Raw genomic sequence first — 24,452 nt, forward strand, 5'->3', positions numbered from 1 at the left:
AAACATCTGAACAGAGTTACTGTGGCATCCTGAAAGGTACACAACTTGTTTGTGCACTCGGGTCAGGGCCTTGGCAGATGTTCTTCAGCTGCAGGAGGTGCCAAAGGAGAGCAGTTGTGGTTAGAGGTTGACCTGAGGGTGCATTTGGCTCCTGAGGGCTCAGCTGTGCCACCACTCAAGTAATCCTCTCATCACAGGGCTTTTTTTCCCCCTAAAGCTCCAGCCCAGAGCTGTGTTTGGCACAGCAGACACTGGCAGCTCCCTGCAAGCTGAATTCTAGACTGTGCCATCCTCCTTGGGTACAGCAGCATCCAGTGAGGAGCAAGGAAAGATGGTTTGTTGATTTTCTTTTTACTACTTCATCTATAAATGAACAGTGCTGTGCACCTGAGATTGCATTTGTTGCAAAGGCAGCCAAAATGAGACAGTTTTTGCTGCAGGTAAAGAAAACTCCTGATCAGGCACAACTCAATTTAGTAACAGCAACTTTGACACAGATTCAGTAGATAAGATACTGATCTGTGGTGAAAAACCTTTGATTAATGTCTGTTTTCATACACAACCTGGCAGATGGGGATTAACTGCTTCAAATCATCAGTGATAGTTCTAGTGGATGCTGTTCCACAAAGCAAATTTCACACCAGCTGTCAAGTTAGGAAATGAATACACCTGTGGTTTTGAAACCTGCAGTGAAACATTAAGCTTGCAAAAGAAATAATTATTTCCTGAAACTTGCACTGGGAAGCATTCAAATATGTAAAACTCTCTTTTGCTCTCTTTGTAGAACAGTACACAGCACATAGCAGCTGCCAGAACAATTTCACTTATAACCACAGTATCTTGAAAATGAAATCTCTCCTTTGCTTCCTGGGGAAGCTTCCCCAGAGGTGACTCTGGGTGAAATAAATTGCTGTGCTGAACAAAACTGCACGAAGAGGCTGGGTGACTTCATGGGGAATTCTCAGCTCCAGAGCAAATACCTCCCCTGACTGCAGCTCAGTGTAATTAGGTGCAGCTGCAGACTCAGAGGTTAAAAGCTTTTAAATTCAAATAGAAAGCAGGGCCTAATCTCTTCACCAAATGGACACACCCACAACGAGCTGCTTTTGCAGTTTAATAGAGCCATTTCCTCACAAACATCATTTACCTCACAGGTTAAAAACAAGGGTTTTTAAATACACTTCTCTGGCTGATCCCTAATGAGCTCCCACAAACACACCAAAGGGAGCAGCAGAACCCTCCAAGCAGAGACACAATTACCACCAGGCCATCCCTGATAACAGTCTTCACATTGCATAGATAAACATTTAAATAAATGAATCCAAAAAGTATTACAAACAAGGTAAGTTACAAACAAAATTGAGGCCTTCCAAATACTTGATTTGTAAAGCAATCGTTTTTTGGAAAAAAAAAAGAAAAAGGAATTATTATTTCAGCAGTTTTACACTATCCCACACTTTGGATCTTGGGACTGTTCAATCTGTGATCAACCCTGAGAGTTCAGTCCTGTTCAGTCCTCCCGAAGGTAAGGGTCATCATCTGTATTTTCTGAAACACCCTGTGGCAATGAGGAGTCCTCTCCTTGGGCTTTTATGAGCTCCTCTGTCTGAGCTTCAGCTAATTTGGTCTCAGCTTTCTGGGACAGCAGCCGCACCTCCTGCACCTGGGACTTCACCACCTGGATGTGGCTGCGGGCTGTCACCGAGGCCTGGTCTGCACCTGCAGGGAAGGATTGACACTCTGGGTTAGAGGAGCACTGGGAGAACCTTCAGCTAAGGAAAGGGGTGGGATTATCATCTGCTTTGGTGTGCTGTGAGGGCTCTTGGGCTGTATTAATGTTCAGTTAATGCTTTACTCTTCATTTACCTCAAACCTTTTGTCTGCTTTGAGATGTTGAATTTTCCCATCCCAGTGGGATACAGCTGGAGTTGGATAGGAGTGATCACCTTGTGCCAGTGGGCTTGAGAGCTAAGCCCAGCCCAGTCCTTGTGTGCCAGAACTTTTCAGTCCTGGCACCTACAGCAGTGGGAATACTTGTGGCACTGCTGAATTCCCACCATTCTCCTCCCATGCTCCCACAGATTTCTGGGTCTGTTCCAGGCACTTACAGAATTAGGGTGTCTCGGTATATTTACTGCTTTCCCTCCCTTCTCCACTCAAGGAACTTTGCCCATTTACCACAAACCAGTCCACAACTCAGTCTCAGAGCTCTTGAATCTCTCCAGGGAGAAAAACCAAAATTAGTATATTTTCCTTTTTTAATATAACTAAATCCAGCTAGAAAGCCCTACTGGACTCACAGGCAGCCTTGGTTCTGTAGCTCCCAGGACTGTGTTTGAGCCTTGCATTTAAAAATAACTGATCTCTTCCCTCAAACATTTTTGGCCATGGTTGATCTTGACCTAAACCACATGTAAAGTTTCCAGGCCTCGTTCTCAGAACACACCTCCAGACTCACAGCCAAAACCAGAATGTACGTGCTCAGCACCTCTAAAAAGCAGGCCCCAGCTGTCAGCTGTGGTGTTAAGTGAATGTACAGTGTGTGTCTGAGGGAGGGAAAAGGGCAGTGCTGCTGCTCACCTGACTGATAGGCCGCCTCTGCTGCCATCTCTGACAGCCGCAGCGCCGTCATCCAGCTGGATTCCAGCCTGAGGTACTCCTGCTGCTTGGTGGTCATCTAGGAGCAGGAGAAACAGTCAGCGAGGTGTAACAGACCCCAGAGCTCTCCTGAGCTGTGGAGAGCAGGGCTGGAGAGGCAGATGGTGAGGGAGGTTTGTTTGCTTACATCCACTCTGGCTCCTATGACCACCTGCCAGACTGCATCCACCTCGTCCGAGTTCATCTTCCCAAGGAGGTTTGAGTATTGCTTGTAGAGAGACACCAGGGTGTAAACTGCCTGTGAAGGAATCATTTTGCACGTTACCACGATAACCTGCACAGCTCTGGTGGTGTCTCAGTGTTAGCTGGTGTTAATTAGCAAAATTACTCTTCATACACTTGATGTACTGACGAGGATGTGAACTGGAATGCAAACACTTTACTCAAACTGGCATTTTATTTGCACAATTAAAATTGTGTCTTGTTTCAGGCTTCAGTATGGCTCATGCCATTCTTCTGATGGAGCTCAGTTCATGGCCTTAGAAAGGCTGAGAAGGGCAGTGAAATGCCCAAGAAGAGAACTCAGCACACAGGTAATATAAATAACTGTTAGGATTTTCTTCAGCCCCAGTTCTGAGTTCTGGGTCATTTTGCCTAAGTAAAAAGAGGGACTTCTTTCAAGAGCATGGAATGACAGGACAAGGGGAATGAATTCATGCTGACAAAGGCAAAGGGTGGATGGGATATTAGAGAAAAATTCTTGACTGTGAGGGTGTTGAGGCCTTGCACAGGCTGTCCAGAGAAGCTGTGGCTGCCCCATGATCCCTGAGTACAAGGCCAGGCTGGACCCAGCTTGGAGCAACCTGTGACAGTGAAAGGTATCCCTGCTCACGGGACTGGATGAGCTTTAAGATCCTTCCAACCCAAACCATTCTGGGACTGTCTAATTTTAACCCCAAAACAACATTTTAACAAAGCTAAAACTAACTTCCACATCTGCTGTAGAACAGTCACCCCATGGCCCCCAAGGAACCCAACATCTTCAACCCCCCAACACCTCTTTGGTTACATTAACTTTGCAAAAAGCCCATTTTGAGGTGGTTTAGGAGGTGTAATTATTGCCAGAGCAGGTGGCAGTGCCAGCAGTGACTCGTAGCAGCCCTGAGCCCCCCGAGCTGACCTTGGTGTACTCGGTGAGTGCCTCGATCAGTGCGTAGGTGGTCTGGGAGAGCAGCGTGGCTGTGCTGTCTGTCACCAGGGACACGGCTCTTCTGATCAGGGCATCATTGCTGAGGGAGCCTGAGCTCTGCTGCTGCAACACCAGACACCCCTGTCACCTCCCCGGGCCCTTCCTGCAGCCACCCCTCACACACAGAACTGAGGGGAAACCCCAGAGCCCAGTCCTCCCTGAGGGTGTGATCCCAGGACAAACAGGTGGGTCTGGGGTCCCTGAGGGTGCAATCCCAGACAAACAGGTGGGTTTGGGGTCCCTGAGGATAAAATCCCAGGAAAAACAGGTGGGTTTGAGGTCCCTGAGGGTGCAATCCCAGGACAAACAGGTGGGTTTGGGGGTTAAACTGGTGCAGGGAGGGGGTGCTGGGGGTACCTCCACCACGGGGACAGCACACAGGGCCACCCCCAGCCCCAGGGCCTGGTGCCACTGCCCACTCCTGCCCACGAGGCCTCGCTGCCGGACGCTGGCCAGGACGGGGAAGCTGCACCTGGAAAAGCAAGAGGCAAAGTTTAGCAGCAGAAACATCCCTATGTGAGGTGGGAAATGCAAGAGGTAGAGTTTAGCAGCAAAAACATCCCTGTGTGAGGTGGGGAAATAGGGACAAAAGAGGAGAAGAACACTCAGAAGCTGTTTGAGGAGAACTTGTCTATCTATGCCAGATTTCTCTGATGCAGCCGTGTGACAGTGAATGAGGAAGTTTGTTTCAAATTTCGTGTTATTGTTTAATCGTAAATGAAAGCAAAAGCACAGTAACTAGCGCGTTATTGATACTTCCAGAGAAAGAATGTGTGTTAGCTGGTACCAGCACAATGCTGATAGTCAGTAATACGGGAAAATAGATTAAAAAACATGCTTAAAAGTGGCGTGTGGTACATGCAGGTGAGAAATGTGACAGGTTTGTTACAGTCCAGCGACGCTTGGGTCTCTGTAGCCAGTTTTATTTACAAACCAAGCTCTGCAAATGCCCCGGGGCCAGGACCTATCACGGAAACACTCGAGTGGAGAAAGAGAAGCACAGAGCAACGAGCATCTTTTTTTTTGTTTGTTCTAACAGCAATTTAATGAAAACAACCGGTCGGTTTTCCTTCTTTTTACGGGTTGTGCTCTTCAACCCGCATCCCGCGGGTGGGGAGCGCGGTGCGGGGCAGCGCTTCTCCTCCCCCTGAGCCTTTTCCCCCCGGCCCCGGCCGCGGTACCTGAGCACGGAGCAGCAGCTCCGCAGCCACCGCCCGCCCGCCGCCATCTTGGCCCGCCCTCTCGGCGCGCGGGAAGTGACGTCACCGCGCACACCTGGCGGGGTGGGGCGTGGCTGGATGGGCGGGGCCGGGCGCGTGCGCGTGCGCGGGAGGGGCGCGCGGGGCCGTGAGGGCAGTGGCGGGAAACTGAGGCGGGCGGGACCGGGAGAGGATTGTCCCCAAGATTGTCCCCAAGATTGTCCCCAGGGGTATCCCCCCGTCCCCTCCGCCCTCACGGCCCCTCCTCTGTGATTCACCGGCCTGCCCAAACATCGCAATGGTCAGAAAATAGGCAACGTTTTGCCCAGTTGCTGGGAATGAGATGGAGATTATCAAACGGGGTCTTGCCCGATTGGTACAAAGTGTGGAATGTGGAATGGGTTGTTCGTTGGTGCTTGGTTTTGTAGCTTTCAAGCCTGATGGACAGGAATGTTTAATCCGTGAAACAGCAGCCAACAAGTTCTGAGTATGTCCAGGTGCTGGAAAACCAAATTACTTGGTGGTGGAATTGCCTTGATAAGGTTTAGGGCTCGGTGTGTTCAAGTGATAACAGAGCCAGGAAAGGTGAACAAACCTTGGGAAGAAGGATTTAGACAAAAGGAATGCAGAATTTACAGGCCATGAGGACATTGGGCAGAACCCCCAAGATAAGGGAGAAACTAAAAACCCAACATTGCTGAACATTGTGCTGAAATCAGCTCCACTGGGTAAAAGGGAATTCAGCAGGGACAGATCACAACCACCAACTCAGAGACATCAGTCCTCCTCACAGCCCTGGTTTAATCCATCTTTATTGTTCTAAAGTACACGATGCTTCTCTGATTTTGGGTAGTTCCATGCTAGTGATAATCTCCACCTTCTCCAGCAAAGGCTTCCCCTGCAATTCCACACAAAACAGCCTCGATCAATTAAATCTATTATTTTTAGTTATAGCAGGAATTCCTATTCTCTCTCCTGTTTTTAGACACTCAGTCAGTGTAGGTTACTTTACTGAGGCAGTGCTGTGTCACACACTCTTCACTTAACTCCATTCTTTAAATATCTGTTCAAAAACTTGACACACCTGAGAGCACCAGGTAACAACCCTGTACCTTTTAAAACCGTGGGGAGAGGGGAACCTTGTGCTGGTTCGAAAACGTCATTTCCCAGGACTTCTAAAACAAATTACAAGTAATTTCTCTGCGTGTCTGCCTTCACACCCTTAATGAGGCAGAGTAGGACAAGGCAGGACTTGTTTGTGGAGATGTCGGAGCGGTGTCGCATCCCTGTGCCGCGCTCAGCAGGGTGGGAATCTCAGGACAAAACCGCTGGGGAGCCTTTTAAATACTTCAGGGAAACAGAAACAAACGTCCAGGAGACACAAAGAATCCACCAGAGCCACAGGGATCTGTAAAGTGCACGCACGGGGATAGGTTTTCTTTTAACCTTTATTGTTTTTACGTAGGAAAACAAGCCCGCGGTGAGGCAGCGACAGCACGAAGCCCTGGCAGGTTTGGCACAGGGAGAAGGAGCCTCCATCCCCTGTGCTGAGCTGGACTCTGGAGAGCCCCTGGGAGCAGCAGCAGCAGCAGGGGCAGAGGCCTCATTTAAGCACCAGGAAATAGGTGGTCCAGCCGGCCAGCAGCAGCGCCCCGAGCAGCACCGTGTAGCTGAACAGCACGAAGGCCAGCAGCTCCCGCAGCACCTTGAGGAAGTGGATGGCGAAGGAGTCCGGCATGGCTCTCCCCCGGCTCCCTGCTCCTCCTCGGCCTGCAAACAGAGGAATGAGGTGAGTTTTCACAGCAGGGACACACCACCCTGCCTTTGGGAGAGTCCTGTGGTCTGGAGGGTTGATGGTTGGTTGTTAGTGAGTGGTGTGGGCCCGTTCAGAGTCCTGCGAAGGTGTTGAAAGAGAGTTTGGGATCTGATCAAAGTGTCCAGATGGAAATACAGACACAGGCAGTGGGCACGGCCCTGGGGGTGAGGCTGGGGGCTGTTTCAGAGTCCTGCTGGCTCAGGGAATCTCTCCCCTGGGGCTGTGGCTGTGAGTCCAGGAAGCGTCAGGATCAGAGCGGCTGCGGGCGGTGCATTACCAACAGCGTGTTCTGATCAAAGTGGTCAATTCCTCCAAGGAAGCCACCATTAATATTTAATTCTATAATTGCATCTAATGGAGGTACTGGCACAAACTGAGCCTTTTGTTTAAGAATGATGAAAACTGAGGCTAAAACACAAGTTTGCACAGGCAAATATTTATATCTTGCGTTAAAAATAACCGTTAAATGGGAGACATGGGATAAGATCCCCTAGAATTCATCTTCTAGCAGTATTGTATAGTCATATGTACACATTGCTTTGGAAGTGATTGCTCATTTGTTAGTTTAAATTAAATCTGAACGTTTTCCCTAAAGTCACTGGTTTCTTAGATTTGAAGCTGTGAAAACCTAAAAAATTCTATTATCTCTTCAATTTACATATCCTTTTAAATTTTGATCTCAGCTGTGCCTGATCAACAATATCGACGCTCTTGGTCAAGCCACGAAAAGGAAGTTTAAAATCAGACATAGGATAAAAACTAACCCCAAAGGATTATTTCTCTTCTGAACCACCTAAAGCCAGATAAACTAAACTGAATTCCTGTCCTGCTGCTTAAAATATTTTTTAAAGAACTCTTGTGATAATTCCCATTTTGGTGTTGTTTAATGAGTTCAGCCATTCCATTCCAAGCCCAGGCACATGTATACAGTACAGGAGTTCCAGCATTTTTAAACCAGCTGTGGTTTCTCTGTTGTTTAGAGCGTTACAGTTTTCTGTCCACAGGCTGTGCGAGATTTCTGGTTATCTAGAAAGATGCTGATAAAGAAACAAACTCTGCTTACCCAGGCAGATGACGAGCTCTGCTCCGGCAAGTTGGTGTTTCTCCCTAGTTTTGTTGTCCCTTTTCCAGGGGGTTTGTGCCGTGGGCTGATCCCGCTGTGATCCAGGAGCAGGAGCAGGGTGTGTGTGTGTGCAGCCCACACGAGGACTGAGCTCGAGGTGTGGTCAGCACCGGGTATGATCCGACAGCGCCGTGGTGCTCCCGGCAGCCAAACACTCCCCTTCCCCTGGAGGGCATTGCCAGAGCTCCAGTGCCAGGGCTTGGAGTCACCAGATCAAAACATGCATTTGGTGAGATGTGAGGTTTTGCCTCTAACAAAACGTTGTGTCATCTTGCATGTTTTATTCTGTTCTCTCCAAGGCTGCAGTGCCTCTTGCTCTGTTCCCTGAGCGTCCTGTGCTCTGTGAGCTCTTTGAGGAGGAGGATCTCACACACAGCTGGGGCTCATCCCCAGGGTGGGACTGTGCAGGCTGAGCCAGGATCTTTTACCAAAAGTCAGGGAGGGCTGAAGGCAGCCTAATTCCTGTGCTGTCCTCAGGTCACTGCTGTAGTGTCACCCTTACACTCCTCCCAAAGAGTCATCCCAACCTTTTAGAGCTCAAGTGCTGCAGCTCCTTTGCAGTGAGGGGAGGAGGGAGCCAGGCTCTGTTTATTCTTAGCAAAGCTGCTCCTGATAATGTTGTATGAAAAGTAAGTGTCTTTTGGGGCAGAGGTTGGGTAATATTTTCTTTTTTTTTTTTTTTTTGGTAGTAATGCAGACAGCAGAGAGAAGGAAGATTACATACTGCAAATCAAATTTCTTACCTACAAAGATATTATGATGTAGAAAATGGTCCCTTAATTTAATTAGGTTCTCTTGTTATCGAATTATTACCCGCATGGTCAGCAGGGCCTTGGACAGACACAGAACATCATCAGCTGCCCAGGAAGCCTGTTAAATAGTAATTGCTCCTCCAGGGAATTGATCAGCGTCAGGATGGCTTTTATTTTGTTGTTGAATAGTTCCAGGAAGAGGCTTTGTCTAGGTGGAGTGGTTACACGGTTCTAGCTCAGTGCTGCTGCAGGATGCAGAAAAATAGGCAGCAATGTTGGTGATGAATTCAGAGTTGACCAAGGGTCTGGTGTAAACTCTTATCAAAAAAAGTTTTGCCTGTGTTACTGATTACTGGCCAGGGGAAAGGTGAGCCAGTCTTTGTTTTTCTTTAGTCACCTGCAGTGTAGCTTTTACATAGCAGGACCTGACCTCAGAAACCAACCTGGTATTTCCTTGCGATTAGTTCAACTGTTAAGATCTTAAAAAAAAAAAAAATCTGGAGATTGTGGTACTACGAAGACCCTCAAGGCCAACCCAAGGACACTCTGTTGCTCTGAGTCAATTTGGTTTTTTTTCTGCACAGTAACATCTAATTTTTGATCCAAACCTAATTCAGGTTTCCTTTTAAATACCCTGAAATTAGCTACTTTAAGTGGAACTTGCAGAGCAAACAATCCATGTTTGCTCTTCTTGCACTCAAGTGAAGTTGCAGCATGTTTTTTGTTAAGTTGCCTCCCCAACTGAAGTAGAAACTGAAATGACTAAATTGTATTTTTCTTCAAAAAGTAAGAAGTCCTTTTAATGTGGTGTGGTAGGTGGCAGAACAGAATAAAATTTTTTATGAGCCTTAAGTAAAGAACACCTGGGTGTTAAAAAAATAATTTCAACATATGTAATTCAAGTATTCAGTTATCCTGGGTTGGTGAGACAAGGATAGAGATACCACAGTGCAGGGGTTTATTTTGTTTATTTTTGTATTCTAGAGAGAGAATGCAAACACTTCCAAATAAAGATTAAATACATCTTTATTTCATTTTATTCTGATAAGTCAGCTGGAGTTAAACAGATAGAAGGGCTCTGTGGAGGGTCTGACTTGGCAGAACTCAGAAAATAAAACAAGAGACCAAAACCCACAGTCACAACTGTGACAGCTTGGAAAAATGAAGGGATTTATTGGGATGGATTACACATGATAAATAAAGCAGACATGTTTGCTGAGAGACTGATTTAAGGTGAGGAGTGGGCTTTTTTTTTTAGCTGTCTTTAAGAGTGAACTGCAGCGTGGAAGAGTCCCCAGTGCTGTGAGGACACTGACAGTGCCCAGGACCAGCACAGGCAGCACCAAGGACCCTGCTCTGCCTTCCCAGCCTCTGGAGCTGCCTCTGGCACACCAAGGGCCCATGGAAAATTCCATTTTATGTGTCTGAACTCTACAAGAGCCTGTGACACCAAGTACCACAGTCTATAACCTGAACAGGGGGGTGAAAAAGGTGTCTGTTTTAAACCCACTGTTTACTGGGTCCCTGCTCTTGCTATTTTTGGCCCCCACACAGGGAGTGTTTGTGTGTTTTCAGCCATAAACTCAGGACACACTGATGTCATTCATACTCTGGAGGAGCTTTCCAAAGGCAGGTGGGTGTACCTAGGACAAAGACATCACCTCACAGCGATCCCTTCAGGGGACAAGTGGAGTAAAAGGCTCAAGGATCACAGGTACAGCTGTGTACAGAGCTCTGACTGACACATCCAATGCATCCATGGAATGGATCAGGCACCAGAGAGAGACAAACAGTCTGGGAATACTGATATGGAGTCAGGAATAGAGAACATCCTGCCTACTCACCACTTTAGGAGGGGTAAAAAGCAGAAGTTACATCTCCCACCAAAGCTAAACTGAAAGAAAAAAAAGCAGCAATTTGCCAAAAGAGAAGGACCAGAGCCCATTTCTGCTGCTCCAGCATGAGCAGGGATCTCTCTTTCTCACTGTTTATCATTAGTGCCTTCCAACCCTGCCTGTCTACTTGGAAGTTCCACAGACAGCTGGAACACCAGTGCAGAAGGGATGAGGGTGACTGCTCACGAGCTGGTCCCAGGAGAGTTTCCTTCACTGCCGTGTCTCCCCATCGGAGCAGCCGCACCAGCACCAGCAGCTGACGTGCCTGTGTTACACAGGGCCTCTCACATTCACTGTCTCTCACCACAGCCCCTAGAACGGGGCAGGCTCCAGTTTTTCCATCAAGGATTTGATCCAGGTTGTCCCGTTGATCAGTTTTGTGGTGGCAATGATGTACTCTGTGCCTCCATCCTCCATCTGGGACAGGAATCTCAGCGCGGCGATTTCCGCGTACGTCACTCCCCCCAGAAAGAACACCAGGGTCACTCTGTTCTCACCCTGCTGACCTGGGGGTTCACAAAAAAGGTCCAGGTTGGCTTGGTTTGATTTTTACAGCTCCCCTGCATCAACTGTCAGTCAAACTCAAATGACTTGAATTAGAGGCTGGAATACAGAAATCCAGTCTGCTCCCAGCTCTGGAGTTGCTACAGTATGTGCTTCTGTTTGAGAGTGATGCTGACCCCTCTTTCACATAACATTACTTACTAAAATCACAGTGCAAGTTTAGGGTTTATTTTAGTACTCTGATGAGAAGTTAAACTGTTTGTCAAAGGAGGGTTAGGTCAATCTAACACTGCTGTGGCACAGGAGACCTGCACTCTGCCTGCCCAATTTCAGTTTGCCTCACTCCCTGCTCAGAAAAGACGTAATTTTCCTGTAAACCACGAGAAAACAAAGCCAAACTTACGCTTTTTCTGCAGGCCTGTAGGGAGCTGCTGCCTCTCCTCGAAATGGGGCCCTGGCAGCATCTTCAAAACCTCCTCGATGCTGCGCCAGCCCGGCCGGGCCAGCAGCTGGGCCAGGCGCACGCTCAGCGGGGCGTAGCCACTGTACACGTACGAGATGTCATTGGGGTTCTGGGGGACACACACACAGGGAGGGAGCAGCAGGTCAGTGCTACCTCATGCTGCAAAACAGCCTCAAAGAAATCAGTAATATTAAATTAAAAAGGAGGTTTTCCTGCTGCACAGGATTCTGTAGTTAAGAGTTACCTGCTCGTTAACGTCATCCATCCACAGGCGCAGTGTTTTCCTGATGGTTGGGTAGTTATTCCTGCCACCTGTCTGGGGTTTCAGGAGTCCAGCCTTTTCCAAGTTGTTTAAGGTCAATATGTGTTCGTAGCCATAAGTCTGCAATATGAAGAAATCACCTTTAATACTGTGGCAATAACCCATGACCAGTGTTTAAAACAGAAAAAAAAAAAGCAAAGACGTTTGTTTAAAAAATATGTTTGTTTAAAAAAAGCTTTTTGGCTAAGATCTCTCTAGAGTATATTCAATTTAGAATGTTTAAATTATAATAGTAAAAAGTGATATAAACTTCTGTATCTCCATGTTGTAACACACACAAGCACCTCCCAAGTATCAGCCCAAACAGAAACCCAGTGCTCCCTCTGTGCACATTATTCAGGTGTAAGATGTGTCTGTCTAGAATTGAAGTGTAGAGCTGAAGATCTGATGTGGATTTTCTCAGGAAATTATTCCTGCAAATGTTAGAGCCTAACCTGGAGAATCTCTCTTTTGTAATGGTCCAGAACCTTCTGCTTCAGCCCACTATTGCACACGGATTGCAGGCACACGAGACGCAAGATCTTGATTAATGGATGTTTTTGAGCTATGCAGTCTTCAATATAATTGTTAACCTATTAAATAAAATACATAAGCAGTTATTTAAAGAATTGCTAAAGTGCCCATCATACCTGGAAAGAAAGATCTGGTTTGCCTGGATCAAACAGCAAGAAAGAGGAGCAGCTGCTCTCTAGGCAGCTCAGGATTATCTGTAAAACAGTGACCCAGCACTGGTTCCACCTGGACTCTCCCTAGAGCATCTCAGCTCCTCACTCAGTAGCCAGACTTTGCCTGATGCACTGAAAAATTCTTATTAACCATCTTCTATGTTCTACTGATCTCTCAGAGCATGGGGTGCCCCAGGACAGGTCAAGAACCCCAGGTGTGCACAGGCAGTGACAGGTAACTCAGAGATCCATTTCACTAAACAGCATCGGATGCCTACTCTCTCTCTCAAAAAAAAAAAAGTTTTTAGAAGATATAAGAGTGCCTAATTGCCATTATCTACTTACCTTGTCTGTGTCTATTCCCGACATGAACTCCTGCTCCACTGTTAAATTATCAAAGAAATCTTCAGATGCTTTGGGAAAAGAACAAAAATCAATACAACAGCAACTGAGAGCTTGTGTTTTACATTTAACATTTCAGCAGAGATGCACTGGATGGAACAAAGCCAGCTTTTGCCAGGCTGAGTGCTCTCCATCAAGTTATCTGGCATCCTGCTGGATTTACATTTTTCCTACTCACTGGTGATGTCTTTGATGAGCTCTGCGATGGAGGTGTGGTTTGCCAGCGAGCTCCTCGCCGCCTGCATGTGAGGCAGCTGGGACACAAACTGCTTGATCTCTCCAACAGTCTTGGCGTGGTGCCTTTCCTGAAGAAATCCATCACTTGGGTTAGGCCTTGTTCATGTTAGTAACACCAACCAGATCATTTTATCATGAGGGATTTTTACTGCACTCCCTGTAGGGAGTTAGAGCTACACAGCCTTTTAGACAAAGGGTGTTAGATGTTTACACTGAAGTCACAGCACTACCTGTAACAGCAGTTAGATCACGGGGAGAGGCAGCATGTAATACAGCAGGATTATTAGACTTATTTTCCATTATCCCAGTGTTGTAAATAATTTTATCCACGTTTGTCTGACTCCAGCCTTCACTAGCTGCTCCTCAATTTCCCTACTGGGAAAAACTCCCTTTTTCACACAAAGAGGAATTACTTTGCTGGCTGACAGGGGGCTCTAGGCCAATGCTGTCAGAGCTGGGGAATGTCTCCCCTTGGAGCAGGAGTGAAAGGTGCTGAGGAGCTGGGCTGGCAGGGTCTGCCATTCACTCAGCTTGGTGGCAACAATGTGCCAGGTGGTTTTGAGGGAGGATGTGCTGAAGCACCATGCAGAGTTCAGCTCCAGAGGTCTGCACTGCATTTGGGCTACTTTGCCTCTTGCTGCAACTTGGAATAAAAATAGTAATAATTTGACTCATATGTGAAGGATTTAAATGGGCAAGTGCAGGCAGGAGAGTCATGATGGAGCCTGTGAGTGAAGAAGTCCTCTGCTGCCAATATGCTGCTGTTTCATTATCACCTATTACTGCTGACAATTTCTTAGAATTCTCCTTTTTTAACAAGCACCATGAACAATCCATCTTTAGCACCTCCAGCACTAATAGTGCTAATAGAAGCAGAGCTGCACTGGGAGATGAGGCTGAGCACTCAGTATTTCAGTTTAGGTACCACTACCTCATCTTAGATGTGGCAGAGGTTAAGAGGCTAAAAAAGCCCCCTCAAGGAAATAAAATCAAGAAGTGAAGAAAATTCTCTGGAGAGTCCCCATGAGATCAAAAAATGAGATATGGGATCTCAGTTTATGAATCATCAACAGGATGTTTTCAACAAAACCACAAATGTGCCCCACACAGCTCTCCTGACTTGTCTGAGATGACACATGAGCATGAATTTGAGTTCAAACCTCCTGCAAGACAACTGTCTTTTGCCCATTTCTGTTTTTGATGCCAGCCATAATACTCTCTGAAAGTACATTCTGGTGTTTTATTGCTTAAAAGCTTTTTCTCTGCATCCTAAAGGGAAAAGGGCCTTTCAGTGGAGAGGTAACAAGAGCAGCCAAGTGGAACTGATCAGCACACTAAACATCACCTTTGGCTTCTAGCAGACTGAAGAGAGCAATTCCTGTTATAGGATCCATGGGCTCAGACAGCACAAGGCTGGACTAGGGAAGCTCTGAGCAGAGGGAAAGCCCCAGAACAGAGGTGTGGGGAGAAATGAGGATCCACATTACTACAGGCTTCTTAAAAGGAGATTTGACCAACACCTACTCAGAACAGTCCAAGTGGAGCTGACCTCATCCCAGGGCAGGGAAACAGACTGGAACAGCTTCCTGTTTTTTCTCTGGATGGGGGATTAGTGTGTGGGGACAGCTTGAGCTGCCAGCCCCAGCCCTGCTGAACACAGACTGAATTACCTGATGCACTGTTGGACACAGGCCTCACCTCAAAGGCTGCTGAGATGATCTTGGCCTTCTTGCTCAGCACTGACCCCACAGCGTTGAAGTTCTTGTCTCGGATTTCGGCATAAAGCTCTTCTGCAGAGTTCAGCTGCAGCTTCTTGGGTTCCGTGGGGAGATCCTTCCCCCCCTCACCCTGCTTCTTCGGGGCAAACTTCTCAGGAGGGAGTTTCACATAAGCTACCAAATGCAGAGAAATAAACCTTATAAGGACTGGAACTTCATCAGCAGAAGTTAACATCAGCAGGCTGTGGAACTGTGCCCCCTGAGCTGGAAACAGCTCTGAGTAGCAAAACAATATTAACACTCAAACCACTGAGTGTTTGTGTGTATCACACACAAAGCCTGTGTGATAATTAAGGAGAGTCTCTCTGCACTCAGCCAGGGACCTACACGAACATCAGAACCCAAGTGCCAGCTGCCCTGCTTTCAGAGAGGCTTGGAGGCAGCCCAACAGCCAGTCCAGTCCAGCAGAGGGGACTACAGCCCACAAATGCCACTCTGGAGTTTTCTCACCCTGAAGAGGACAGCGTTCTGAAAATGCCATTTCACAAACTGTCCCTGTCCCCTCACTGTGGCGTGTGATCCAGGCAGGATGGGTGCTGAAGGCACACACTGACATTCCCACTCACACACTCTGTTGTGCCACTGTGCCTGCACCCAGCCAACAGCCAAAAGATGCCCTTTCAGTAACCACAGACTGTACTTGGCTCCCCTCCCCAGGCAAAATGCGCCAGAGCGGATCTTGATGGGCTCCAGCTTGGGACTGAACAAACCCCACACTGATTTCAGCTGAGCTGCTCCCACATCACATCTAGTGAAGCACAAACCCACCCAACACACTCCAACCTGCCCCAGGACAGGGGAAACCTGCCCCAGGACAGGGGAAACCTGCCCCTTGCCTGCAAGACTCACTGTTCTGGATGCCATAGATCTCATCTATCAGCCCCTCGTACGTCAGCTGCGTGGCCAGCGGGGTCAGCAGGTCCACGTTGCGGTCCAGCAACAGGAGGGTATCAAAGACAGGAAATATGGAATTCTGGCTCCCAGGGAATTCACGCTTCATCCTGATCATCATGTTGGCCACGTGCTGCAAGGAAATCACAGCACTCTGGTTATGGTGCAGGCCACAGCAGATGGATGTGACCTCTGAGCCCTGCAGGCACATGCTCGGAAAAAGAAGGGGATGGCAGGAGGTACAGACTGGCTGATGGATGGGACTGAGAAAACAAAAGTCCCTTCTCTGCAGCTCAGCAAGACAGCAATGGCCAAAACACTGCATTTACCTCAAGCTGCTCCCTCACCACAAAAAATACCAATGAAACCACAGGTTGATGAGAGAGAAGCAAAAAGGATAGTGTGTGTGTCATGGCTGGATTAAAAAATCCCAGAGTTGCATTTAACCAAGAACTCCTTAAGGCAGTTCCAAAGAACAAGATGCATTTGTTCAGCCTCACCCGAGCACAGTCGCCTTTCCCAAAAATCTGTGGGATGGTTCCGTAGAGAGCCTGCAGTGTCATCAGCCCCTTGGCTGCGTGGTACAGACTGGTCTGGTCACTCTCCAGGTAACATTCCTAAAGAACAAGAGGGATTTTGATGGAAACTGTCAATCCAATACAGCTGCCTCCACAGCAGAGCAGGGTCCATGTGAACATTTCAGAGGAGACACAGGCTGGGGACAAACTATGGCTGTTGGCATATATGGACTGTACTGTCTGTGCTGTCACTGTATCAAATAATTTTTCTGATGACCAAACACTAGTATTTTTGAACTCCAGACACAAATCCAGTTTGATGGAGTAAAAGAAAGTGACTGGAAAGACCCTCTCCTGCTAATTAGGTCAATCTGAGCACCCAACACCTCATTACAGCTGCAAGCTGTGACACATCCTGTGGGCTACAGAGAGGGCCAAGAAACTCCCAGACTGCCCTGTCCTGGACACAGCACTCTGGGAACACAGGACATCAGCTGGGGATGTGACAGCTCAGTGCAGTGAGAACCATCACACACGGCTCCCTGGCTGTGCAGGAACACAAACCATGCCGGCTCCTTGTGACAACTGAGTGCTTTAAGCCTCAGGAATGCTCCATTTGTGACAGCAACACCAGCAGCTGAAGCTGGAGGAACAGGGGTGCAGCTCAGTGTAGTGACCAAGCTTCAGCATTCAGTGTGAAAACACACAGGGAAGTCCAGGCTTCAGGATCAAGCCAGGTTTGCTCTGCAAGGCCTTTCCTTGCTGTGCAGGTCATTCACAAACCCTCTGCACCAGCACCAACACCCAGCACAAAACCACATCGCGTTTTCCCTCGAGGACGAGGTGAGCACACACCTTGAAGGCGCTCTCGGACTCCATGGAGAGCAAGTCCCCATCGAAGGGGATCAGGTCCAGGCTGTACTGCTCTCGGTGGATGAAGGAGCCCAGCACTCCCTGCTCCTTCAGCCACTGCTCGCACAGGAGGCTGCGGCGCGGCACGAACAGGATGTGGAAATCCCTCTGCGGAGAGCGGCCCCTGTCCTCCCTGGAAAAGTCACAGCAGGAGCACAGCACACGGTCACTCCCTGCAGCCAGGGACCTACAGGGACCTACTCCCTGCAGACCGCGGGCAGGGGGCACTGGGTTCACACAAAACGCTGCACTGGGTTGTTGCTGAGTCCCGGGTTTTGTGTGTCAGTGTCCAGCTTTGTGCAGCCACAGCTCTGACACCAGGGCAGGGGGTCGTGGCTGTCCTGCAGCTCCCAAAAGGCACAGCAATCCAAGCATGACTCATTCCAGGTAATTGGAAGGAGTGTACATGCTCGCAGGAAAGAAACACACCCTCTGCATCACGGCCGAGGTGAAGCCCCCCTGCCCAGGGTGTCTCGCACCCCACTTAACCTACAGAGCGGCTGTGCTGCAGTTTGGTGTCTGCACATCGTCCCCCGCACGGGTGTGACAAACCACACGGTGACTGAGGCCACCTGTCCCCTCCTCACGGCCGCCCTGCCCCGCCCTGCCCGGGGCACCTGAGCACGTTGTCCGTGATGATGTCCATCAGCTCCAGCTTGGGCCTGACGAAGAAGATGATGTTCTTGACGTCGGCCGGGGGCAGCCGGCCCGGCTTGAGCGTGAACATCTTCTCCACCTCATGTTCCTGCGGGGGGGCACGGCCGTCAGCCGAGCGCGGGAGCGCCGGGGCCCGGCCGCCTCCCCCCGGCCCCCTGGCCCTTACCTTGAGCAGCGAGTACTGCGCGATGAGGCCGAAGGGGCCGGTCAGGTACTCGTCCCACACGATGGCCTGCGGGAGGGACGGCGGGATCAGACGGGGCACAGCGCACGCCGGAGCCCTCCCGCCCCCTGCCCCGGCCCCCCGGCCCCGCCGTGCCCACCTTGGAGCCCGCGCACTTGTCCAGGAACTCGCGCAGCTCCCGCCGCCCCGCCTCGCGCAGCGCCGTCAGGTTCACCCGGCCCGAGCTCAGGTGCGCCGCCATGGCCGCCCCGCCCCGCCCCGCCCGGCGAACGTCACCGAGGGGCGGGGCCGCGCAGCCGCACAGAGCGCGGGGCGGGGCCGCGGAGCGCCAGGGGCACACCCGGCAACGCGTTTGTCACGTGCTCGCGGTCACGTGTCGTGTCACGTGTGTGTCACGTGTGTCACATGTGTCATGTGTGTCGACTGGCACCGGCCTGGGCCAAGGATAGTGAGCGGCGGGACCAGGAAACTGCTCCCCCCCTGCGCTGGGCACTGCTGAGGCCACACCTGGAGTCCTGTGCCCAGTTCTGGGCCCTCCATTCAGGAAGGCCAGGGAGGGGCTGGAGCGTGTCCAGGGCAGGGAACGGAGCTGGGGAAGGGGCTGGAGCCCCAGGAGGGGCTGAGGGAGCTGGGGAAGGGGCTGGAGCACCAGGAGGGGCTGAGGGAGCTGGGGAAGGGGCTCAGCCTGGAGAAAAGGAGGCTCAGGAGGGGCCTCCTGGCTCTGCACAACTCCCTGACAGGAGAGGACAGGTGGGCTCCACTCACAGGGAACAGGGACAGGTTGGACATCAGGAGAGATCTTCACTGAAAGCGTGATTAAATATTGCCCAGGGAGGCGGTGGAGTCACTGTCCCTGGAGATATTTAAGTAAGGACTGGACGTGGCACTCGGTAGTACCCTGGTCATGTTGACAAGGTGGTGTTTGGTCAGACTTGGTGATCTCAGAGGTCTCTTCACAGCTGATGGATTTTGTGACTTACAGTGCAGTCCCCACACAGAGCCCCTCATACTCTGAATGGAAATGCAGAAAAAAACCCACTTTTTTTTTCCAAAATATAACTTTATTATATATATGCATATATACACACACACCACACTCACTATATAGAAGCTGAAAGAATGCAAAACAGGGATGGCCCACAAACTGTTTCAGGTGTGCACAGGTGTGCACAGCAGACAGGTTTCCAAAAACCCCCAGCAGCTCCTTACCTGCACCATTTCCACGATTCACACCAAACCACAACCCAGAGCTCACAGCACCGAGCGACATCGCAATCAAAGGAGTAAAGGAAAATAAAGATGAAATATTTCTCAACTCAGTCCAGTGTCAAAAAAAAAAAAAAAAAAAGCTTAAAAATCTAAATGTACAAATTCAGCTTTAAAATGGTTTAGTGCAAATATGAAAATTAACAGCATATTTTTAAGGTATTTAAATAAGCTTTAATAAAACTCTAGTGCTTCATTCCTATACAACGTTTTCCCACCAAATAGATCCAACAGCACAGGGGCATTTCCTGTTCAGGGCAGGACAAACCCAGAACCTGGGAAGAAACAGGATAAAGTCACTTGTTAAATCATTTATTTATCTTTCACTGAAGTTTGTTAAAAAGGGACGGGGGGGTGGGGTATTTATTAGTGGAAGAGCACAATATTTATGCTTGTAGGGGATTCTGGAGCGGGCAGGGGAGCGAGGGCTCGGCGTCCCTCGCCCTGACATTCAGCACAGGCGGCTGCTGGTGGTGAAAGGTCCCGGGGCTGTGCCCTCAGAAGGTCTCGTCGTCGTTGCAATCGGCCGTCCAGTGCCCGAACACCTCGCAGGTGTCGCAGTAGGGCCGCTCCTCCCGCCGGCTGCCGTGGTGCGCCGAGTGCGGTGGCTCCTCCAGCGCCTGCGCCTGTGTCGGGCAGTCCTCGGTGTCGTGCAGGTCGAAGCAGCCGCAGATGTCGCAGAAGAGACGTGGCTTCTTCTTGGACAGGCTCTCCTCCTCACTGCAAGGGTGGCACAGGTCAGTGTCTCTGACACACAGGAGCCGGGCTCAACCCCTGCAGTGAGCTCGGGGTCACTGAGACCCGGGAAATGCCACAGAGCTCAACCAAAAATAGGATACAAACCCTTCCCCACCAACCTGCAGTGCCCTCACAATCCCCTGCGCTCTAGTATTTAATGAACAAGCTGCTGTTTGTGCAAATATTTGCACAGAGACTTTGAAAAGAAACACACGTAAAATAGTTTCTCTTTTCCCTTAAGAGAGCTGAAGTCACGATGCATCAAACAGGTTTTAGTTCTATTTCTGTGGGTTGGTTCTTCCCATCCCAACACAGCTGCAGCTTAGGAGCAAAGACTCTTCTGCACTTGGAAAGGGCCAGATTCACCAAGTCATGACATGATACATGTCATGATTCACAGGGCCAGATTCACACCAGACATGTCACGATACATCAGAGTTTGAGACTGGTAACTAGAGAGCACCATTTGCAGCCCCAGTCACACCACAGAGTAAAGAGAAGGCTGGACCCAACCACTGAACTCCAGGGAAAGCTCTGTCTGTCCCTCCTGACAGCTGAGATCAGGCTGCTGCATCGTGCAGCTGCCAACCTGCCCTACCAACAATCCCCAAAACAAGAGCTGAGGTTTCCTTTAGGATTTGTACCTGTCATAGTTATTTATCTCCTCTTCGTTGCCATTGAGGGCTGCTTCACACATTCTTTGTATCTTCAAGTTCAATTCTTCATTTCTCCTCTGCAGATCCACTATCACTGAATTCAGGAAGTCGATCTGGGAGAGCCAAGGACAAGGACAGTGAGAGGGGCAGGGGATGGCACCACCCCCAGCCCTGGGGTTCAGCTCTGCTGAACAGAACCAAGGAACACTTGGCAAATGAACAGGGGAGGAAAGAAGTGGAACTAACCTCGCCCTGGTGGAAGGAAGGGTTGCCATCAGCAGGTGAATTCAGGGAAGCAGAAAACCAGAAAAAGATTGGTGGTTAGTGTATATTCATGACAGTTCTGGTGGCTGCACAACTGGGAAGGACATTTTTTAATAACTGTGACTGACATGGGTGATCTAACAAAGGCTTTATCAGGAGCAGAAGGTGATTTTAGCCATGTTTTCTAGGCATTTATTGGCACAGGCCCCTTTGAAGAGACACTTCATGAGGTCACTGTGACTGTTCTTACTCTGAATCACATCTTGTGCCAGCTGAGCCCCTTTCCTTCTCCACTGCTGCCAATGTTTGTTCTGAGTCCAGTTCTGCAGTTGGGAAGAACTGCAGAGCTCAGAGGTACCCAGGAGCTCAGGGAGCCCATTTCTCCAAGATGGCAAACACCAGCTTCAGCTGGGCCAGAGCTTTTCCTCACGCCCATCCCAGAAACCTTTGGGAAGGCCAAGGAGCAGTGAGGGCTCTGCTGGGCTGTACCTCTGACACACTGCAGGGCACAGCTTGCCACCCTCATTTCCTGCTTGTTTCCCCACATTCCCATGATCTGAACTGTTTCTCCAGTATCACTCATCACTTGATTCTTGGTATTTACTGTCACTGACATTTCCCCATAGAAGCTGAGAGGCTACGAGATAAATCTGCCTATTAAAATCCTGACTGACAAACCCCAGTAAGGATTTTTTTTTTTGAATATTCCCCTCTCCTACAGCCCCACTGCTGGTTTAGCATGCTCATGTGCACATCCAATACCTGCTTCTCTCTTGCAATTTCCTCCTGAAGTAGAGTAGCAGCATCACCTTTAAAGGAAAAAAACAAACAAGGTACAATGTGACTCGTGCCACGGCTCAGTCAGAAATAATATCACAGACACTGGAGTGGCTCTCACTTTACCTGAGGGGCTCATTACAGTTAAAGGCTGCTCATTGTTTTCCTTGAGTTTTTGCTCCAAGTTCTTCACCTTTTCCTCAAGTTTCAGTTTGTCAGACTCCAGTGACTTCACCACTGACTGCAGGGTTTTTGCAGAAGCGTTTTCTCCGCGGAGCACCGTGATCTGCAAGAGTTGTTTGACAACACTTGGACCTTCCAGCACCAAGGCCAGGGCCCTTGAAGCAAGGGCTGAACAGCCACCAAAACCATGTGCCAGGAGTCACCTGGCTCAGCACAGGCATCTGAAGATTTGATGCTAAGGTTTAACTAAGCCACATGAAAGAAAAATGATCAGCCAGCTCTTCAGGAGCCAGCACACAAAGCCTCTGGCAGCAACTTAACTGAAATTAGGACTCATCCATCCCTCATTTACCTCATGTCTGAGTTTTTCCAGTTCCTCATCTTTTTGTGTGATCAAGGCACTAGTAACATTGATGGATTTCTGTAAAGATGCTCTCTCTTCATCAATTTCTTTTTTTAAAGTCGATTCTCTAGAAGAAAACCCAGTAAAACCAGAAGTCAAATAATGAATGGGTAACTGTAGTGGCCTAAAGTAGTTTCATTTAATTTTAAGTATTAAACTACTTAAGAAGTAGTTCTTAAAAAACAAATTACAATTTACTAGTTGACTAAGGTTTTATATATGTACAAACATTTCAGGTGTTACAACTGTGGAAACAAAGCAAAAACTTTACCTAGGTAGTACATGCCAGAATCTGCATAGCACCGTATCCATTTGAATTTAAAGGAGCAAGTTAAAAGACTGGGGAGATACAGGATAAATAAACATGTTGCACAATGTTCCATAAAACCTAACTTGAGAGTTTTGTCACTTCTTGAAAATTACTAACAAGCAACAAAACAGGCATGCAAAGCTCATTGTACAAGTTGTCATGCAAAGCATGGATGAGGCTGGAAATATCAGCTGGTCCTCACTAATTTCAGTGACACTGTAATTTCCTGCACACGGAGAAACCACATGGGATTTGTTTTACTTCATGGGAGAAGGGTTAAAAAGAAATCCTCCAAAGCAGGCACAACTCCCTTCTGTGTACATATATCCAGCTTTCCCAATATTTTCTATGGATCTAACAGATACAACTTCTGCCTACAGCTCCCGCCTTAAGGCACCACTGCTGTGACACCCTCACACTGGTGCAAGCTGATCTTCCTGACAGGTCACAGAACACACACAGTGAGTAACTGTCCCCTGATGGGAGGAGCATTGGTACAAATTTCCTTACAAGCTGGAAGATTTTGGTTAAAAAAGAAAACAAAAAAGTGACTTCAAACCATTTACTTTTCTCTGAGAAGAACTGGCTCTTCAGTGCAGGCAGCAGTGCTGCTGTGGGCTCTGGGCTCCTGCAGGGATTCTGAACTGCACTACACTGCCCAGCACTGCTGAGGGACCAGGATCAGAGCCCATCCATGTGGGAGGATGCTCAGGGGACAGCTATGGAGCTCAAAGGGAAATGTTTCCATCTCTGTGGTATCTACAGTTAGTGAGAGCCACGATACCCAGACCATGAAACACAGGAAATCTCACCCACTCGAGATAAAACAATGAGAGCACAATCAATGCAATTCTTTCATTGTTCAGATTGTACTCAGGAATGGAAGCAGCAAGTGGAGAATCTGGGGTTTAGAAAAGCTGAGGCAGCTACCAAACAAGAACCAAAATTTGATTGGGTTTTGGTATATTTTTACAATGAGAGAATCAACAGAAGTGGAAACACAACAACTTGCAGACTGTGTGATCTTGCCTTCAAATACAAGTTACAGTCTTGTTAATAAAACCCAACAGGGCACTGGCATGGAAAGACCCCCTGGCCAACCCCGAGTCAGCAAAGCACCCAAAGCTGCTCAGCCACCTCCGTGTTCTCCCGCAGGATTCCCAACGCTCTGCCTGGCCCGTGGTTCTCAGTGCTCTGCTGCATGGACCAAAGGCACCTCATGGTGAGGGAAAGGATGTGCCATCAGTGCATGGGGTGCTGCTGACAGAGCAGAGCTGCAAATCCAGGATTTGCTGGGAGGTACACCCTGAGCACATCTGGGAATCACATCTGGATTTGCTGCTCACAAAGCTCTGCTGCAGCCGAGACTCCTCCCGAGCGTCCCCGTGCTGTGCAGGCAGCTGGGGAAGGGCAGATGGAAGCCCCAGTGACTCAGCCCATGCTCAAGAGCTTGTGATTCAGCCAATGTTTCCACTTGGTCAGATCTTCACGGAGAGATCAGGACCAAACAGATGCTTTTGGCACAAACGTGGTTAATTCGCCATTTGTCAGGCTCGGCTTCAACCACCACAAGGCTGAGGTGGTTGCAAAAGGCAAACGGGTTGTAAGGATAGAAATAAAATATTTACAGACTCAATACAGGAGCCTCGAATGCTAAAACACAAGGGGAGAGAAAGGAGAGAAGAAAAGA

The 24,452-nt window shown here is 48.9% G+C and overlaps 4 protein-coding genes across 6 annotated transcripts in view; all 4 read right to left on the reverse strand.

Moving 5' to 3' along the window:
- Positions 1 to 1,106: 1,106 nt before the first annotated feature.
- Positions 1,107 to 5,081, reverse strand: DIABLO (diablo IAP-binding mitochondrial protein). The gene is made up of 6 exons (XM_083873818.1): positions 5,029 to 5,081; positions 4,205 to 4,319; positions 3,779 to 3,910; positions 2,786 to 2,896; positions 2,581 to 2,677; positions 1,107 to 1,719 (listed from the first exon to the last, which is right to left on the reverse strand). Exons 1-6 carry the CDS (start codon positions 5,073 to 5,075, stop codon positions 1,511 to 1,513), a joined length of 711 nt encoding a protein of 236 aa, XP_083729944.1. The 5' UTR covers positions 5,076 to 5,081; the 3' UTR covers positions 1,107 to 1,510.
- A 1,404-nt stretch (positions 5,082 to 6,485) lies between these two features.
- Positions 6,486 to 9,222, reverse strand: LOC310916418 (uncharacterized protein). The gene is made up of 2 exons (XM_083873949.1): positions 7,926 to 9,222; positions 6,486 to 6,816 (listed from the first exon to the last, which is right to left on the reverse strand). The coding sequence occupies exon 2, from the start codon at positions 6,782 to 6,784 to the stop codon at positions 6,650 to 6,652; it is 135 nt and encodes a 44-aa protein (XP_083730075.1). The 5' UTR covers positions 6,785 to 6,816; positions 7,926 to 9,222; the 3' UTR covers positions 6,486 to 6,649.
- Positions 9,223 to 9,730: 508 nt separating this feature from the next.
- Positions 9,731 to 18,407, reverse strand: VPS33A (VPS33A core subunit of CORVET and HOPS complexes). Of its 2 annotated transcripts, XM_083873586.1 has the most exons (13): positions 18,305 to 18,407; positions 18,148 to 18,213; positions 17,942 to 18,069; positions 17,268 to 17,457; positions 16,395 to 16,511; positions 15,853 to 16,027; positions 14,924 to 15,117; positions 13,167 to 13,293; positions 12,932 to 12,999; positions 12,356 to 12,493; positions 11,844 to 11,981; positions 11,540 to 11,708; positions 9,731 to 11,138 (listed from the first exon to the last, which is right to left on the reverse strand). In XM_083873586.1, the coding sequence occupies exons 1-13, from the start codon at positions 18,404 to 18,406 to the stop codon at positions 10,945 to 10,947; spliced, it is 1,806 nt and encodes a 601-aa protein (XP_083729712.1). In that variant the 5' UTR covers position 18,407; the 3' UTR covers positions 9,731 to 10,944. The 2 variants fall into 2 exon arrangements, with proteins under 2 accessions (XP_083729712.1, XP_083729713.1); XM_083873587.1 differs by lacking the exon at positions 9,731 to 11,138 and having other exon boundaries at positions 11,541 to 11,758.
- Positions 18,408 to 18,942: 535 nt separating this feature from the next.
- CLIP1 (CAP-Gly domain containing linker protein 1) overlaps positions 18,943 to 24,452 on the reverse strand; it is a 61,099-nt gene continuing 55,589 nt past the window's right edge. Inside the window, exons 24-28 of one of the 2 annotated variants that reach the window (XM_083873978.1) lie at positions 22,402 to 22,519; positions 21,993 to 22,152; positions 21,852 to 21,898; positions 20,814 to 20,938; positions 18,943 to 20,151 (exon numbers count right to left, since the gene is read on the reverse strand). In XM_083873978.1, coding sequence (XP_083730104.1) covers positions 19,929 to 20,151; positions 20,814 to 20,938; positions 21,852 to 21,898; positions 21,993 to 22,152; positions 22,402 to 22,519 — 673 coding nt within the window. In that variant the 3' untranslated portion in view covers positions 18,943 to 19,928. Of the gene's footprint in view, positions 20,152 to 20,813; positions 20,939 to 21,071; positions 21,899 to 21,992; positions 22,153 to 22,401; positions 22,520 to 24,452 lie in introns of those variants that run through there. The other variant, XR_014591299.1, reaches the window with a different exon arrangement.

Source organism: Zosterops lateralis, assembly GCF_965231275.1.
Source record: "Zosterops lateralis genome assembly, chromosome: 17".
Lineage (NCBI taxonomy): Eukaryota > Metazoa > Chordata > Aves > Passeriformes > Zosteropidae > Zosterops > Zosterops lateralis.

What these genes read in the sequence shown, in the direction of transcription:
- DIABLO (XM_083873818.1), bottom strand. Translation starts at nt 5,075, where the DNA reads ATGGCGGCGGGCGGGCGGTGGCTGCGGAGCTGCTGCTCCGTGCTCAG. An exon ending in GTGCTGTCCCCGTGGTGGAG is followed by an intron (nt 3,911 to 4,204) that starts GTACCCCCAGCA and finishes CTGGTGTTGCAG; the next exon opens with CAGCAGAGCTCAGGCTCCCT. An exon ending in AGAGGCGGCCTATCAGTCAG is followed by an intron (nt 1,720 to 2,580) that starts GTGAGCAGCAGC and finishes CCTTCCCTGCAG; the next exon opens with GTGCAGACCAGGCCTCGGTG.
- LOC310916418 (XM_083873949.1), bottom strand. Translation starts at nt 6,784, where the DNA reads ATGCCGGACTCCTTCGCCATCCACTTCCTCAAGGTGCTGCGGGAGCTG.
- VPS33A (XM_083873586.1), bottom strand. Translation starts at nt 18,406, where the DNA reads ATGGCGGCGCACCTGAGCTCGGGCCGGGTGAACCTGACGGCGCTGCGC. An exon ending in ATCACGGACAACGTGCTCAG is followed by an intron (nt 17,458 to 17,941) that starts GTGCCCCGGGCA and finishes TGACTTTTCCAG; the next exon opens with GGAGGACAGGGGCCGCTCTC. An exon ending in TACAGGCCTGCAGAAAAAGC is followed by an intron (nt 11,139 to 11,539) that starts GTAAGTTTGGCT and finishes GTGAACCCCCAG; the next exon opens with GTCAGCAGGGTGAGAACAGA.